This window comes from Nanorana parkeri, unplaced genomic scaffold, assembly GCF_000935625.1.
Source record: "Nanorana parkeri isolate BGI_ZX_2015 unplaced genomic scaffold, ASM93562v1 scaffold1286, whole genome shotgun sequence".
In the NCBI taxonomy this organism is placed as follows: Eukaryota; Metazoa; Chordata; class Amphibia; order Anura; family Dicroglossidae; genus Nanorana; species Nanorana parkeri.
This window is the reverse complement of record NW_017307554.1, coordinates 310003-328300: the sequence shown is the minus strand read 5'-3', so window position 1 is coordinate 328300 and position 18298 is coordinate 310003. Positions and strand designations below refer to the sequence as shown.

Here is an 18298-nt window from a genome sequence, read left to right as displayed (position 1 = left end):
TATTTATAAACAGTGTTCGGCTCACTTCACTTCAGATCGGTCATTCACTCGGCTGCCCTCGGCAGCTTAGTGAATAGACCCCTTAGTCTTCAAAGCAGCAGAACTGCAGAAAATACATTGTATCTTCCTAAGAGAGAAGCAAAAAACTGAGGCATGCTGGTAGTGGTAAGGGCTATAGTGGCCTGGCCTTCAGTTTTTTTGTTTGCTAGTTTCCAATCCTCCTGTAGGCAGCAGTATAACAAAAAGGTTAAAGATATCTTGTGTCCCTCAATGGATGAAAAAGAAACACAATCTAATGTTTGTCTGTGACAGTGGTCTAGACCTACTGTTCTAGACTAATTACTGACATATCCTGTTCTAGGGGCCATTACGGACGGTTCCTGTTCTAGGCCACTTTATAATTTATTATCTGGTAGCACACTGCAGTTTATCAATTCCAACTACTGCAGACCTATAAAGATGCATTACCATGATTAGTAATACTTCATAGGTTAAATAAAAGTGGCAGAAACATTTTATTATTTTATATACTATACCAGGTTCATGTGGTACTTCATTTACGCAATGGCATCATTAGATAAATATGATAAACCCATCTAAGATGCTAAGGGAAACTTTTTATTTTTGCAAACTTCCAAACTGAATAGGTATCCTAGCTTATATAAGCATCAATGTACATATCAGTCTCAGGAGAAAGTAATCAAGTTATTAACATTAGGTCTACTGGGAAATATGCAGAAATGCACTAAATTGAAAGTAAAATTATACCTCACGGATGTGCTGCTGCTCAACTTCATGCCTTTTGATCATTATCTTCCTCTTGAAGAGTCGGCAGTTTTTCTCATAGTACAGTCTCTGTTGGCTAAGGAGTTGAGCTTCTTCCTCAGCCTGAGTGTGCTGGAGGTTCTCTTTATGCTTTGATATGCGTTCCTGTTTTTCTTTCTTGGGCGTGCTATGGTCCTCACTCATTTCCTGGATGCAGAAAACCATCAGTCAAGGTCAGCATGTTATAATAATGTAATATAAGGGCACAGAGGACCTTGCTGTATATGGTAGTGTTTATATTGGGGATTGGTACAGAGGCACAGATGGTGTCTGGAGGTTTCCTATACATGACTATGGATGCCCATAAATTAAGGTTAATTAGACATATTTAACTACCCCCCTTATGAAATTAACCCATCTTCCATCAATATCAATATATAGCCTCTAAGAAAAAATGTTCTTTTTAATGGAAACATGACATTTACGCCAATCACCTTTCCCACCTAAGGATACTGCACATTAGCAGTACTTTATGACACAGCAGTTTTTCTCTGAGAAGGTAACCCTTATACTTTCTTACTGCTTAAAGATTGGATATTTCCCAGGCCACACAACAAAGTGCAGATAACTGAAACTGAACTCCATTTACTACATTAGCATTTTGAAATTGGCAGACTCTCAATCTGATGCTTTGGATGTGTGCTATAGTAATGAACTTATGTTACTATAAGTAGGTTGAGTACAGAGGGATGTTGCCCACTCCCTGTCATGGTGAGACGCTTGGACATCTAGAAACCTCACACGTTCATGGGAAAATTCAAGGCTGAAAACTGTCTGTAAAGGAAAAGTTAATGGTAACAACACATTCATACAACTCGGAACCTTCCAAAATCAAACACATTGTCAAAGTGTAAAAGCTGCACACCCTCACAACAGGGGGCTGAGGGAAAATACATTTTTCTTCAAGATACCACATTAAGGCCCCATTCACACCAGGGCATTTCGTTGTGCATTTTTTGCCCGTGCTGAAACGCATGCAAATCAAAATCACATGTACTCCTATGGGGGCCGTTCACGCAAACGTGTTGAGTTGTGCGTAACAATGAGCCCTTTGTTTAAAATAGTCCATGAGCGTCTTTTGTGGTGCTTAGCTCGTTTTGCTCTATAGACGTCAATAGAAATGCGCCAATCAGCATGTTTTGCGTCTTTTTTTAGCCCGATTTTGCAGCTGAGACTGCTTTTCATTGGACAACTGAAAACGAGCTTTAAAATGCTCTTACATATGAACATAAACACCTGTAAAACGTGCTGGAACACGCATAAAAATGCTATGAAAAGAGGCCGAAACGCTGTTGCCGTGGTGTGAATGGGGACTAACAGATAAGCAAACGACAGGGACCACATAATGCTGGTCTTGTACTTGTTTGTAATAAATACATTTACGAGAAAAATAATTGTTCATAAGTACGAGTTCCAAAACGGTTCAGAATACTGTTGGCATATCCAAATTGGGATTCTTTGATAGAAATATCTTTATGCCTCAATCACAACCTTGTTGGAAATTAGGGTGGTAAAGTGATGCAACATCCATGGTGGCCAGAATGTAGCTTTCATTTCTCTCAGTTTCAAAATGATCTTGAAAACCTTTTATATAGGCGATACGCTCTTTGACAGATTTTTTTAAATGTAAGATACATATTTAATGTTTGTATTTTTGGCCTTTCCCTCATTTCCCCCTTGTTTGCCACTTTGTGGTTTAGTATTTGACATTACTCAATCTTCATTCATTATAGCCTTTTAGGTCTGTCTACTTTAATATGCAATACTTTTTTTTTAATGTTCAACAGTACCTGGTAGAGCATATTTTATATGGCATACCAACCATTGCTATGCTAATCCTGCTTGTTCACTGCTTAATGTTTTGTTTAAATTTGCAACTTTCTAGGTTGTATTCTGAATGTATCCCACTGCACAGCAGTTATCCAGAGAGTTTGTTTTTTGGGCTAGACTGCAATTCCATACAGCTGTGTGGTTACTTAGCAACGAGTGCACCATTTAATTTAGTACTGACAGTGGGTGCTACTGAGCATGTGCGGGGAGGAGTCAGCAGACACTGTTTTTCAGTGAGCCTCGTTCTCTAATTATAGGCAAAATTCCTGCTTCCTGGAAAATCCAACCTGCTCATAATACAGTTTTATTTTACATCTACGTCAGGCTCCTTATAATCCACTGATCTGGGGTTGTTTCTGGGCAACATAAAGTATGTGTAAGATGGGAACATTTCACACTACAGGAAATAGGTGATCCTGTTATTTGGAGTTTAATTGATTGCTTACATGCGATGGAGATGGGGCTGATTTGTGCTTGGGGTGGGGATTCATCTCATTGGTTTTTGGCACTATTTAATGGATGCTGGAATGTTTAGATTTTGTCACTGTTTGCCAGACGAAGGAGCTGGTTAGAGCTCTGAAACATAGCGCTACTTGTTTTCTGACTAATAAATTTGTCATGTGAGCATTTGCTAATGATCTCTACGATTGCTACAAAGAGTGGTGCTACATCATTACGCAGCACAGCTTTTTGCAGCATTTAGTATTTGGCTACCCATGAGAGAAATAAAAAAATAAATATTTTTTTTTTAAAATAGCACCGGACAAAAAAAAAATCTAACATTTCGGCACAAGCCAAGATTTTTAAAGTTATTATAAATATATACCTCCTCCCCCCACCCCTGTAAGCACACACAAGCTTTAAACAGAAGCAGCCTCTAACAGCTAGAAATGCACAAGAATTCTGTGTGTTAAATTTGCCACTGCCCGTCTTGCAGATTTAGGACACAACATTTGGAAGAAAGTAACCACTTTTTCCTTAATAGTTCTGATGAAGCTTCCCAGATTCAGGTTAGTACTGCACATGCCTCTTTAATCTTTTCCTTGCAAATCTTGTACTGCTTTTTCTGACTTTCTAAGAAGGATGTTAAGTCTTTCTTTTGTTGGGCAATGATCTGTTGTTGAAATCTCCTTTCATCCGCTGCAGCCATCTTTGCCTGTTAGAAAAAAAAAATTAGATTATATTTTATATATATCAAATTTAACAACTAGTATATTAAGAGTGCTTTTAATACACCCTCATTGAATTTTTTACACATTCTTGAATGTAAACTGATTTAAATGAGACCTTGTCTCACTGATCTCCACAAAAAGTTCACCATGCCAGAGTGGAAAAGTCTACATCGCTATAATAGCCTATGCATCTAATACCTTTGTCGTGGAACACCTATATAAGCTTTAGTGCACCCAACAGCCTTCAGAATTAACACATGTAGATGAAACTATGTTCAAATAAAGAGTCACATGATCTAAAAAAATACACCTGTTTGCTAGATAAAAGACAATATAGCTTTATGAGGACCAAGGAGCTATGAAAACAAATTCTGGAAAAGCAGCAATTAGAGTTGGGTTAAAAAACATTGTAAACATCCCTAGAGCACCTTTAAATATATATTTAGAAAACAGATATATAGCTGAAAACACTACTCTTCCTAGAGAAGGCAGACTACTAAATCTCATTGCATGGGTAAGGAGGGCATTACACAGAAGTAACCTAAGGTCATCGGTAATTTAGGAGCAAAATTTCAAGATCTACAACTGAAAAAGGCAGAAATTGTCCACAAAGCTGGGTTTTAAGGAAGATAGATTGGAAGAAACACATTATTGAGAAAAAGCCATACAGTTTGGAGTTTACCAAAAGGCACGTGAATAACACAGGAGATTATTATTCCCAAATTTTTCCATTTTTACTAATTGAAGTGATATTAAACCTTCCTTTTAAAAAAAATATTTGCTATTAGGAGACCCACCTTTGCCTGAGGCTGAACTTTTTCTTTAAAAGTTTTAAATTCCTCGTTTTCAAGTGGGTCCCCACAGCGCTATTCACCCTGCTCCCTGTACAAGTGCCTCCATCGGCTAACGGAGGCACCCGTGCGTGCTCGTACCCACAGTGGCTGTGTGCGTCCATAGACACACACAACCCTGCGGAAGGCCACGCCCCTTCTTTCTGACTAACACTTTGATTGATGGCAGAAGTAGCCTATGGCTCCTCTGCCATCAGTAACCTCCCCCTACAACCAGGAAGTACGGGGAACGGAGGATCACTGCGGGACCGGCGGCGGGGACGAGCGTCGCTGACAGGTAATTGTGTGGGGGTTGGGGGGGGGACTGGGGGAAAAATGGTTCTGGGCGGTTTTTACCCTAATGCAGAGAATACATTAAGGTAACAAATGCCCAGACCTTAATACTACTTTAATACATGCTGGCTGTAACATAATGAAGTTGGGATTTTTTTTTTATTGGCAGGGACTGTGAAACTGGTCACAACTAAAAAAAAAGATGGAACTGGGACAAAGATTCAGCTTCCAATAGGAAAATAACATTAAAAAAGCACTCCAGGATTTATTAAAATTGTTCCTTGCAGTGGGGCTAACCCAAACTGCAATAGTTTACTGTTTGTTTTGGTCTACAGGAGAAAATACATTAACCTGATCATCTACCCTGTGGCAGTCAGCACTCACCTCTGTCCCCTCTGCTCCAGCTGTGGTATGTCCTTCGGGTTCATATGTCTAATAGACCTGAATTAGACATTATGACGACAGGGGTCCTTAGACCACTGCAGCCCGGGGAAGAGGCTGCGGGTGACTGGTCTACCAGCCAAGCAAAACGGAGGATTAGGTGAATATATCCTCTTTATTTTCATCCCTAGACAAACAAAACGAGCACTTAATGAGTACAGGGTTCTTTGTTTAAGCTGCACTGGAGTTGCCTAATTTAAGAACCTCAAAGTCCTTTAGACCTTAATCCAATTAGGAATCTATGGGAAGACTTGAACTGGTTCAACAATGGTCACTATCAAATCTCAAAAAGCAAGAGCAATTTACTGAAAAACTGGCAAAGGTTGCAGGGTCTAAATGTGCAAGAAGAAACAAAGTGTATCTATAGCCAAAATGTTTATTTTTCTTTAGTTCTGGATAGATAAGGAAGGGATTAGAACTTTTGATAGGTTTGAATTGCTGTTAGTGACAATAATCACCAGGACCAGTGGCGACGCAGAGACAGGAGTTATGGGAAATCCAACATTTTACAATTATCACTAGAACAGGTGGTGAAGGTAAATCCTGCAATGCGGATGCCTATTCTGGTGACAAATAGGACAATTCCTCCTACTTGGATTACTTAGGCTTCTCTCACTTCCTGATTTACCTTCAGGACTAGAAGAATCTCTCATTTCCTCAACAGGACACAGAGAGCAAAAAAATAATTGATCGGGATTAACCCTTTCCTACTGTATCTAAAACTGAACAAAAAGAGTTTTGGCTATTCATGCACTTTAAAGTTTAAGTGCACTTATGGTTATTGGGTTCCAACACTCATTCTCAACAGCCTCTGAAAGCCATATACTTGCATGTCCATGCTACACCAAGATCTTTTGTATGGCCTGCATTAGCTTTTCTTGAAGTCCTTACCATAAGGTCTTCCACACCAACTTCGTTCGTTTCAATGGAAAGTCTATTTATCGCTTGCCCTAGTAGAGTATGAACTTTCCTTTGGAATGAAATGAGGTTGCAGAACAAATGTGCAAGAAGTCAAACTTGACATTTTCAAGAAATGGATGTGCCTGGCAGACCGTACAGTGAAGACCTTGGAGAAACACAAGACAAGTAGCTATATAGCTTTTAAAGGCTGTTGGTGACGAGTATCAAAGCCCAAAAAGAATAAGTACACTAACTTACACGAAAACAGACTTGCAGCTGTGAATGTAAATATATGTGGTTCTATGAAGTATTGACTCATGGGTGAATGGACACAAAAAAACATCTTTGATTCATTTTTGTATCACAATAATGAAACAATTTGTACCTTTAAACCTTCTGTAACTAAATGCTAAAAAAAAATGTAAATTTAAGTTTAGGCTGTGGGTAAATACATAAGCAAAGCACTGTATGTATATGGTTGGAGGCAAAAAAAAAATCACCTATGGCATTTAGTTGCTATGCACTGCCTACAAAATATGCTTGCGAACATTTATATAGTATACTTTCCCTAAAAAAATATCATGTACATTTCATAAGCTGTTTAATGGCCATTTTGTGCATAAAAATGCTAATCATTATATGACAAATCCAAACCCTATGATTTGCATGAAAGCATTTAAACTGTCTTCTGATAGTGGCTGTGAGACATTAACCAGCTTATTAAATTCTGACCAACTGGCTGTACCCTAAACCAGCCAATCAAAAGCCATAATTCACTGATGCAAGAACAAAGCATCAAAGCCAAATGATAACTATAGGTTGCTGTTTCTGCACATCAGTTCTGTTTTTTGCACTGATTTTACTCAAAACAACAAATAGCACTAAAAAGCTACTCCCGGTTAGTAAGAAATCTGGGATGTAAGAAATTGGGGGTTAAAGTTAAATTACAGTTTTCATTACAGATATGTTTACCGCAATACAAATAGGATTTCTGTACTGTAAATAATTTTTCTAGGAGTCCATTAAGGGACACAGGAAGCCAAGCCATCGGGTTATACTGCCGCCTACATGATGACTGGACACTGGCAACCATAATACTTTAGGCAAGCCCAGGATAACCCTTCCAACTACAAGCATGCCTCAGTTTTGTAGGAAGCAATACTAAGAGCATGATCATAAACACAGAGGCGTGGGACCTGTGTCCCTCAATGGACTCCAAAAAAAGGATTTTACGGTGAGTAGAAAAATCCTACTTTCTTTTTCGTCCATTGAAGGACACTAGAAAATGTAAAAGTTAGGGACATCCAAATGTAACCCAACTGAAGAGTGGGCAACACAGCAAACCAATGCTTACAGGCCTGAGAATAAACAACAGAACTGGGAACTGCCTGCAGCTTAAAGGAGAACTATGAGGTGAGTGCTTTTCACTCACCTCATAGTTGTAGCCGACCTGTGACAATGAGACTGTCACAGGTCGGCTTACTAGATCGGGAGGTGAGCGAACACATACCGGCGTTCGCTAAGCTCTCGATCCTATCACGGCTCTCTGCAGTGACAGGGGAGGGGCTGGATTACCCCCTCCCCGCTCCGATCCGCCAGCGCTGACTGGCGGAACGGACGGGGGCGGCTACAGCTGGCTCTGCCTTTAGATAGGCAGAGCCAGCTGTCAGTCACGCAGCTGGGTGGATCCAGACATAATTGTCGGGATCCGCTTCAGCTGCGACACCTTAACCCCATAGTTCTCCTTTAAAGAGCCACCTGAAGAACCTCATGCCCAAAACTGGCACCAAATGAGGCCTGAACATCCACCTGATAGAACTTACAGAACATGTGAACAGAAGACCAGGTGGCAGCCTTGCACATTTGGGAAACAGTAGCCTGATGCTGTAAAGCCCAAGAGACACTCAATGACCTTGTAAAGTGAGCCTTGATGGAAAAGGGTGGAAGCTGATTCTTAGGACCATAATCCAGGCAATGTAGGGAAAACTCTTTTTGATGAAATGGAGCCGGAAAGAGGTTTGGCAAAAAGATGCTCTGGTTAATGTGAGCTGCCAAAACTACCTTAGTAGGCAAGTACTGGACCTTAACACCTTCTTGTTCAAAACCAGAAACGTTTATTTGCTAGGTAAAGCCACCAGCTCAGACACTCACCTTCCAGAAGGTCATGGCTACAAGAATCACCGCCTTAAATGTGAGAATAAAAAAGGTGCATGTCTCTTATAGGTTCATATTGTAGTATTTGTAGTGCTGCAAGAACCAGATTCAGATTCCACACTGTCACATGGAAGATACCTAAGGGACACCCTGAACAAAGATAATAAAGAATGAGAGACCAATTGCCGGCCTGGCCCCAAATCTCCTGCTCATCCTTTTCAGCGCCCACAGAGACAGGCACCGCAAAGGACAGTCCCACGTCACCGCACAGCCCTGGAGCCTGGCATCGGAAGACCGGCACTCCCACAGAGCCTGGCATCCACCCGTACCGCACAGAGAGCCCGGCACCCAACCGCACGAAGGGCCCGGAAAACACCCGCACCATCTAGAAAGCCCAGGGATCCATGCACCCACTCGCGGAGCCCAGAATCCACCCTGTACAGAGAGCCGGCACCCATCTGCAGAGCCCGGCACCCACCCACACCACCTGGAAAGCCCGGCACCCACATACACCCCTAGTCAGACCCAAATGCAGCCCTGGTGAGACCCAAACGTAGCCCTGATGAGACTGCACACAGCTCTGTATAACTGCTGTATAGTCATGGATTGATGGGATCAATGACTATACAGCAATAGAGAATGCCAATTGGCTATGGAGGACTACAGTTTTCAGAAATCCATGATTGCTGGTTGTCATTCCCCATTGCTGTATTATAATGGATTGATGGGATCTGTGGTCCTCTATTGCTGGTTGAAATTCTTCATTGCTGAATAATCATGGATTGGGTTACAGTTCTTCATAAATATAAAGAAACTGCCCGAAAGTCATTAGTCTACATTGCTTTAAAAAAAGTCACATGTCCCTTTAAGAAAAAGTATCAGTAGTTGGTAATTGGCAAGTACCTGAGGGAAAGTACTTGTACTTGGTCTTAAAAAAATGGTATTGAGACATCCCTACTAACAATGCATCCCTCTATATATGATGATTAATAACAGACAAGGTGTAAAATTCTGCGATTTTGAAATACTTACATTTGCAGAGCATTCATTTCCTGCTTTGAAAAAGCAAAATTACTTCAGATTTTCCAAAGCAATGCACACTGGGATTGCCTTGTCATCAGCAGAGCATTGGTGGGAAATATCATTTGCTCACGAGATCTCAGGGAAAGGCATTTTCCTCCCCTGAAATGATGTTCATGGTCACATGTCCTAGTCACATGTGCCAGAAATCCAGGAAGTAAAAGGAGAGTTAGTATTCTGCCCCTAGTAAACCGCAAGAAGACTGGGGACGAAAAGAGAAATAAGGCATGCAAAGAAAAAGCCGGCAATTATCTATCAGTATGTGTTTGTAGATTGTTATTACTAAACCGTTCTAAAGGTGTGTTTGTTGTGAATTTAAAGATATGGGTAAAGTTCCACTTTAATGGCACTAAGAGCTGATTGCTAGTACAGGCCCAATTGTAGGAAGGAGAGGATTCATCTAATGTAGAATCTCCTACAGCGGATTTTGTGAGTAGACTTCCTAACTTTTAACACTGTGGGGAATAACAAATTCAGAGATAGCCCTGTCTCTCTGAACATTGGCTTCAATAGCCCTGCCATTAAAGCCAGCAAAAATGAAACAGTATGGTAAATCTGTCCTTAACCTCCGTGGCGGTAATCCCGAGTGTGGCTCGGGGTTAATTTTCAGTACCAAAATCGGTAACCCCGAGCCACACTCGGGATTACACTGTAGCGTCACTTACCTTGTCCCTACAAGCCCTGCTGTGTCCTCCAGCCGATGCCGGCATCCGTCTTCCGGGTTCCTTCCCTGCGAGCGTCAGCGTCGCAGGGGGACGGAACCGGCAGACAATTCAAAAGTGATAAAATAGAAAAAAAATACTGAGATAATCGGACCACCAGGGAGGTTAAGAAAGATGAACCGGAAGATCTGGAAAAGCCCAGCGTCCACCAGGTAGAAGTACTACATCCTTCGGAGGCAATCTGGAGCAAAAAGGATCAATGGACTGCCCTCCACCTTCATCCTGTAGAGCAGATGAAGTTTCAAGGAAGAAAAGGCATAGATCAGGGTGAACTAATCCCACAAAGCCACCCCCTGCTTTCATTTGAGGATCCCTATTCCTGGAGAAAAACCTGGCCAGTTCGTTTTTGGAACGTGGGGGCCAGGAAGTCCACCTCTAGGTGCAAAGACCACTACCCTGGGTCTAGGCTCTGCCAGCTATAAAAATACCATGCATACCAAATGTCCACACCTTGAATGTAAAAAGCGGACAAGGCTGAAACATTAAGTTCTGTGCAGGACAGGATCCACTCTTCCTCTATTTCTATGACAAGACTTTCTGCCTGATAGCTGAGATATCCCAACTCCCAAGGCATTGTCCGATTACATCTGGATGACCCTCCAGCAGAATAGTCCAATGTTGGAGGAGACAGCCAAATTTCCTGAAGCTCTAGATGTTGATTGAGAGACAAGATTTGTCTGATGTCCAAGTCTTGTGAACTGACAGGGTGCCCAGGACATTTTTCCAGCCTGACATGCATTGTGAGGATCTTACAGAAGACAGGAAAGAAGGACTTCTCTGATTCTAGAGATGGATTTCAGAGCCAGCAAGCCAGGGACAATCTGGTCCTTGGTGCCAAAAGAATCCGTCTGTACAGGGACTGGATTGAATTGTCGAATGACAACAGACTGTTGCATTATAGGGGTCTGTAGTGAAGCTGGGCAAATGGGACTTCCTTGAAGCAGCCTACTATCAGACCCAAGACCAGAATTAGGGCCCATTCAACACAGAGTGCTGCTCAAATTGAACAATACTGTGAGTTTAGCACACACCATTGCACAACACACCGAGCATGCTGTATTGTGTGCTAGGTGCATTGCCATTCATTTTAAAGGCACCTTAACACACCTTCTGGTGGCCGTGCTTTGCAGCACAATGAGCAGTACCGCTATACTGCAGCGCTGTCAGAAAAAGAGCAGTGCATATCCTACATTTTCTCACTGCACCACAACACACAGTACACTGGAAGGTGAGTTTGGGTGTAATTAAAATAAATTTCAATACAACGCACCTAGTGCAGAGCATTAGCATGTGCTAAACGCACCGCGATATCTGCTTAGCAAAAAACTCCAGTGTGAATGGGTCCTAAGTCTGGGATAATCTCCTCAGGAAGAAAAAAACTTTGCCATGAGCTGTGGCTAGGACTAGACTAGACCTCTAAATTGCCAAAAGTATTGGGACGACCTGCCTTTACACGCACATAAACTTTAATGGCATCTCAGTCTTAGTCCGTAGGATTCAATAGAGTTGGCCCACCTTTTTCAGCTACAACAGCTTCAACTCTTCTAGGAAGGCTATTTACAAGGTTTAGGAGTGTGTCTATGGGAATGTTTGAGCATTCTTCCAGAAGCGCATTTGTGAGGTCAGGTACTAATGTTGGAAGAGAAGGCCTGGCTCGCAGTCTCCGCTCTAATTCATCCCAAAGTTGTTCCATCGGGTTGAGGTCAGGACTGTGCAGGCCAGTCATGTTCCTTCACCCCAAACTCGCTCATCCATGTCTTTATGGACCTTGCTTTGTGCCCTGGTGCGCAGTCATGTTAGAACAGAAGGGGCCATCCCAAAACTGTTCCCACAAAGTTGGGAGCATGAAATTCTCCAAAATGTCTTGGTATGCTGATGCCTTAAGAGTTCTCTTCCCTGGAACCTAGGGGCCAAGCCCAACCCCTGAAAAACAACCCCACACCATAATCCCCTCCTCCACCAAACTTTACACCTGGCACAATGCAGTCAGGCAAGTACCATTCTCCCGGCAACTGCCACACTCAGACACCTCCATCAGATTGCCAAACATAGAAGCGTGATTTGTCACTCCAGGGAGCACGTCTCCACTTCTCTAGAGTACAGTGGCGGCGTGCTTTACACTACTGCATTCGACGCTTTGCATTGCACTTGGTAATGTAAGGCTTGGATGCAGCTGCTCAGCCATGGAAACCCATTCCATGAAGCTCTCTATGCACTGTTATGCCAATCTGAAGGACACACGAAGTTTGGAGGTCTGTAGCTATTGACTCTGCAGACATTTGGTGACTTCTGTGCACTGTGCGCTTCAGCATGCGCTGACCCCGCTCCATCATTTTACGTGGCCTACCACTTCGTGATTGCGTTGCTGCTGTTCCCAGTTGCTTCCACTTTGTTATAATACCACTAACAGTTGACCGTGGAATATTTAGTAGCAAGGAAATTTCACGGATGGACTTATTGCACAAGTGGCAACCTATCACAGTACCACACTTGAATTCACTGAGCTCCTGAGAGCGACCCATTCTTTCACAAATGTTTGTAGAAGCGTCTGCATTCCTAGGTGCTTGATTTTATACACCTGTGGCCATGGAGGTGATTGGAACACCTGAATCCAATGATTTGGAGGGATGTCCCAATATTTTTGGCAATATAGTGCAGATTTAAAGTGATGCGTCAGTTCCAGCACAGAGTTCCAAAGGTTAAGGCTCCTTCCGAACCTCTGTAATGTCTGCACGGTCAACCTCAGCTAACTATTCTCACAAGAGGTCATCAAAGTATCCCACAATGGGGATTCCTCAAGAAGGCATCAGGGCTAGTACTGGGGCCAGCACCTGAGGTACAGACAAGAGATTGAATGACAGCACCACAAATTAAAAGTGCAGGAACCCACAACAATGTGTGAAAAAGGTGCACTGGAAATTATTTTTATTATACAGGATATACATAGCGACAATAGTTTGCACAGAAAACAGGAAGAATATAATTACAGTTACAAGACAAGATGGTAAGGAGGGCCCTGACCATGACAGCTTACAATCTAAAATGGAGGGATTCAGGGCAGGATGAGTGTGAAACTGACAAGGCTGTGGTCTGAGAAGGAAAAGGGGTGTTGTAGAGGTTGCAAGGAGTGCATAGGCAAAAGAACACAAGGTTTAGTATACTGCGATAAGTGAGCAAGAGTGTGTGTCCATTGTGTTAGGTCAAAAGAAGACGTTAGGGTGAAAAGTCAAGTAGTAGTTAGGGTGTTAACGTTACTTAAAAGCAATGTTAAAGTCAAGAACCAAGAATAACAGTGGGCAATTCAAAGGAGTCATCGAGAAAGCAAGGTACCGGTCCAGGAAGCTGATAAATTACAGCAATCCTCCGGGAAACAGCAAGAGAATAGGCAAATACAGTGGGCTTCAAAAGAGAAGAGGGATAGAGAGGGATTGAAGGCAGAACTTAAAAAGTGCATTGTGGGGATAGAAGGATTTTTACTCCACCTCCTTTCCGTCCACTAGGTATGAATGAGTGCGTCCAGTGGAGGCCACCATAGGAGAGGGCAGGAGGAGAGGCAGAGTCAGATTCCTGATGCCAGGTTTCAGTAACAGCAAGCATGTTAAAGAAATTGGAGACAATATAATAAAGGGACATGTAGGTACGTGTACCTAATGTCCTCGGAAGCCAGGAAATCTCCCCAGTGAAGAGAAGTAATGACAGATTTAGTGAATTCCATACAGAATTTCTAAACTCAAATGAAGACATTTATTGCTTTGAGATCCAAGAAAGGGTAGATGCCCCCTTTGAGTTTGGGAACCATAAACAGATTAGAGTAAAACCCCTAAAACTGTTCTGCCACAGGAACCGGGGCAATGCCATCTTTCTCAGAAGATCCAAGAGGACTCAATAAAGATGTGCTATTTTGTGTGGGGCACAGGAAGACTGTGTGGCAGTAAGGCAACTTACAGCTCCGGTTACCAGGCAAGGCCTCGGGTATTCCCAAAACTTTGGTGGCAAAAAGATGGTAGCAGGCGAGGGACAGATGACTGCAGGTTACAACAGTCACTGTATGAGGGCAGCCAGAACGGCTGAAGATCGAAGTTTCATGTGGCTTTTTTTTTTACAATGCTGGAGCAGCAGTGTGGAGATACTTCCTTGGCACTAAATGGTGGAAAAGAACACAGAGTGTACATGACACTAAACCCAAAAGATGATGTCGGCTCTCAATCCCTCTGTGTTAACCCCTTCCGCAGTAGGAGCCAGTGAAAAGCCTAATGACCAGACTAAAGAGGCAGCTCTTGCTGCTCTACCCGATTGGCTTATTCAGAGTGAGTCATCAGAGACAGGTCAAGCACTAAGGGAATGCCAACAGTTCTGGACCTGGAAAGCAGTCCACTGCTAATGTGTTAACAGAAGGGGCCTGGAATGCACCTTACACAAAAGCCAGGGCCCAAAGATCCCTCCCAGGTTAGCTCCGCAAAGTCCAGGGGGATGGATGCGGAACTCTAAAAGCTTGGACTGGTCGCACTGGATAGCTGCAATCATAGTGACCAGTCCTAGCATCAATGTAGATAAGAGTCTTATTAGAGAAGAAAAATGAGGAAAACATGCTAGCAAAAAACTCTCCTAGGACACTAGTAAAAAATGGAGGCATGCTAGTAGTATTAGGGATTATCCTGCGACGGTCTACTGTTTTGTTTGCCATGGTCCTTTTGTGCATGGCAGACAGTATAACCCAAAGGTTTAAGACTTCCTGTGTCCCTCGATGGATGCAAAAGAAAAAAAAATGTGTTGTCTGTATGCTAGCCTCTTGTCTACAAATAAAATTGTACTAACAACAGAACTGGTGATAACTGATAACTGGTGATGTGCATGGATCTTCCACTTTCAAAAACAGAGGATATGGTAAGAACCATTTCACTGCTGTAACAGTGAATCCACTGCACTACTGGCAAGGCAGCGTTTCTGTAACATTTGCCATCATAAAGGGTAACAAGGTTGGTGGAAAGTTTATTCTATATGCAGTAAAAAAAATGCTTCAGGTATCTTCTTCACATCTGTGACTTCCTTTTCTCTCAAAAATAATATAAGATTTTTATTTTTAAATGATCAGAATAAAAATGTTATGTATGGATGTTACAATGCAAACCAAACAGAGAAAAAAATGCCCCCCTTAAAACTGTAGATGAATGGTAAAGTCTAAGAGCTGTTTGACAGCTGAGTAGGGAGACAGGTTCAGTGTATCCATGACAACAGCCTGAGCCCGACTGCTCCATTTCTGAACATCGTGTGCATAAGACACCTATGGTAGCAGGATAATAGGGTGTGCAGGTTTTGCTGAGTGGAGCATTTGTTTCACAACCATAATTTATCATATAGGGAAGGGTGCTCTTCTTGCTTAATTTTCAGGGAATGAAGGCTGCAGAGACATGCATCACACAACACTAATGCAGCAGGCAAGACAGGTGTCTGGATTTTACTCTCGCTAGTGCAGTGCTTCTATTTTTCTTTTATCGCAGCCTGTACTTGTAAAAATACCTCAAAAGAAAATTATTTGCTAGAAACATGCACTTCCGTTTTCTTTTTAAACATCCTCCTCCATTAAGGGGAAAGTCTGCATCCTCTATTAAGCAGGAGACAGCAAGGGCGATGTGCCGTAGTGTGCCATGAAGACATGCAGCACAGGAGGGAAAGCTGCATTTCTGAACAGTGTCTCCATCATGTACAAGAGACTCGCTTAAGAAAAGGGCGATAAGCTGTCACTCAGAATTTGAGTGCTATCACCTATTGTAACCAGAGATAAAAATAGCACAATTCACATACCATTTTTTAGGCTTGTGCAAATATTATCAAATATTTATCTCTTTCTCTATACATACGTATAAACCATATGTATAGAGACACATACATACATAACGGTCGCCATCTTATTACTGACATTTATTCAATAAAGCGCAGCACTGATTTAAGAGACAATCATTCATTTTGGTTTAATTTTTTAGTTATCTGGGGTCAAGTGGGGTCTTTTTAATTTACCAATTTTCAGTATTCCCATTTCAATTAGGGATGAACAGGGAAAACAAAACATTCAAAGGCTCTTTAAAGTCTGTAGACACAAGCACCATGGACATGATTGTCAAGTATTCCTAGACATAATGCTCTATAGCAGTGGTGGCGAACCTTGACACTCCAGCTGTTTTGAAACTACAAGTCCCATGAGGCATTGCAAGGCTCTGACAGCCACAGACATAACTCCCGGAGGCAGATGCATGTTGGGATTTGTAGTTTTGGCACAGCTGGAGTGCCAAGGTTCGCCACCACTGCTCTATAGTGTGTATAGACATCAATACGAATAGGTTTATCAGCCCTTGACACATCAAAAATACACTAGGCAACATTCAGTTTAGGAGTGTCAGCTTTTCCTATGCTTTATGGCACTCAAGCAGGTGCAAAATTGACCATCATGACACATATCGGCCAAATATAGAGTGGTGTTCCTTTCCTTGGTTGGTTTGAACACCAGTTAGCACATGTCCCCAATTAGTCCACAATAAGGAAAGCTGTGCCTGCCCTTATCATAGGTGGCCCCCAGTCCAGTGTCAGATGCCTATGAGTTAGGGTTCTAAAACAGCAGACCGTGTTCATCAAAGTGCCATTCATTTTCCAGCTGCATTTTTTTCTGTGTTTAAGTCAGGAACATGTGGCACTATTTGAATGCTCAGCAACTGCTGTATGCAAGATTATTTTAAAGTGTACATGCATGATTCATTGAAATCAATGGCAAAACACAGGCTAACTTGGAAACACACTTATACTGCATAGGTTTTGAACACAAATATCTGAAAGAGCCCTTGCTGGTTAGATATTTAGAAAACCCTTTTTTTGCACATTCCATGCAGAACCGCTAGTGTAGTACATATCAACCATTCCAGAAAAGGGAGTGGTATAGAAGCAATAAAAGTCATATGCAGGCACAGCATAGAGTTTGCGGTTAGGAGCTATGGTTAGAAAACGTTATTATAATGACAGGCTTAATGGTCAGGCAAAACACTGAGTTTTCTCTCCAATGTCATTTTTTAAAATTTTTTTTTTTTACAGTACTTAAACTGTCATCACCCCATGAACATCAAGTAAAGCATTGCAGGTTAACATACTCACATACCAATTCAAATAAGCCATTGTGTCATCATCTCTTAATTTCACTCCTCCACTCTGTAGAAACCAGAGCTTATATTTTAATCACCTCTGACACTTGCGTCGGAGGTTGTGAGTGTTGTAGTGCTGCAGACGGCCCCCCTCTGCAGCCCTGACATTAGCCAAGGTCCTGGCAGAGGCTGTGGAAGCCTTGCACCATCTGCAAAGAATGTCAATGCCGGTTATGTGATGCTTCCTTGGCCGCTTCCAGGAACTTGATGGATGCCGAGGATGGGAAGGGGGAGCACTCTACCACTCAGAGCCTCCAGCTCTGTGTTAGCAGTGATTAACAATATAAACTCTGGTTTCTACAAAGCAGGGGAGCAAAATAAAGAAAAGGCACACTGGCCTACCAGTATGCAAGTACATTTACTTACTATGACTTACATGGGGTGGTGACAGTGCCATTTTCCCTCCATCTCTAAAACTTCACAATCCTTCTGTCCTCCTGTTTATCTGTTGATCCTTTCAATGCAATGTTTACTATGTTCCTGCTTCTGTTACTCTAAACATCCTGCTAGCACACTGACCACAATCCAACTCCCTGGTTGAATGATGCCAAACATCCTCCAACCCTTTCTGTAAGGCCAGAAGGGTTATCCATGATCCTCAGCATCATCACACTGCCTGGGATTACTGTGTGTGTTCCTGGTAGACAGAATAGAACACCACTCATACATCACAATAAAGAAGGGTGTAACCATCCTCAAGTGACCACAACTAATACTGTTAATGTGTGTAAATCAGTAAATGAGTAAGGGTCGGTTCACACAACAAACTCTGGTTCCAGTGTGTTCGGCCTCTGGAACGCACTGGAACACAAGCCAGTCGGCTCCCTGCGTTCAGGGGCGGGCGGGGGGGGGGGGGGGGGGTGGTG

General features: G+C 42.4%; 1 protein-coding gene across 1 annotated transcript in view; it reads right to left on the bottom strand.

Moving 5' to 3' along the window:
• The window catches only part of TAOK3 (TAO kinase 3), a 219577-nt gene that overhangs the window by 28423 nt on the left and 172856 nt on the right, over nucleotides 1-18298 (bottom strand). Inside the window, exons 15-16 of the mRNA XM_018569098.1 lie at nucleotides 3683-3811; nucleotides 769-972 (exon numbers count right to left, since the gene is read on the bottom strand). Of these exons, the coding sequence (XP_018424600.1) occupies nucleotides 769-972; nucleotides 3683-3811 (333 nt within the window). The remainder of the gene's footprint in view (nucleotides 1-768; nucleotides 973-3682; nucleotides 3812-18298) is intronic.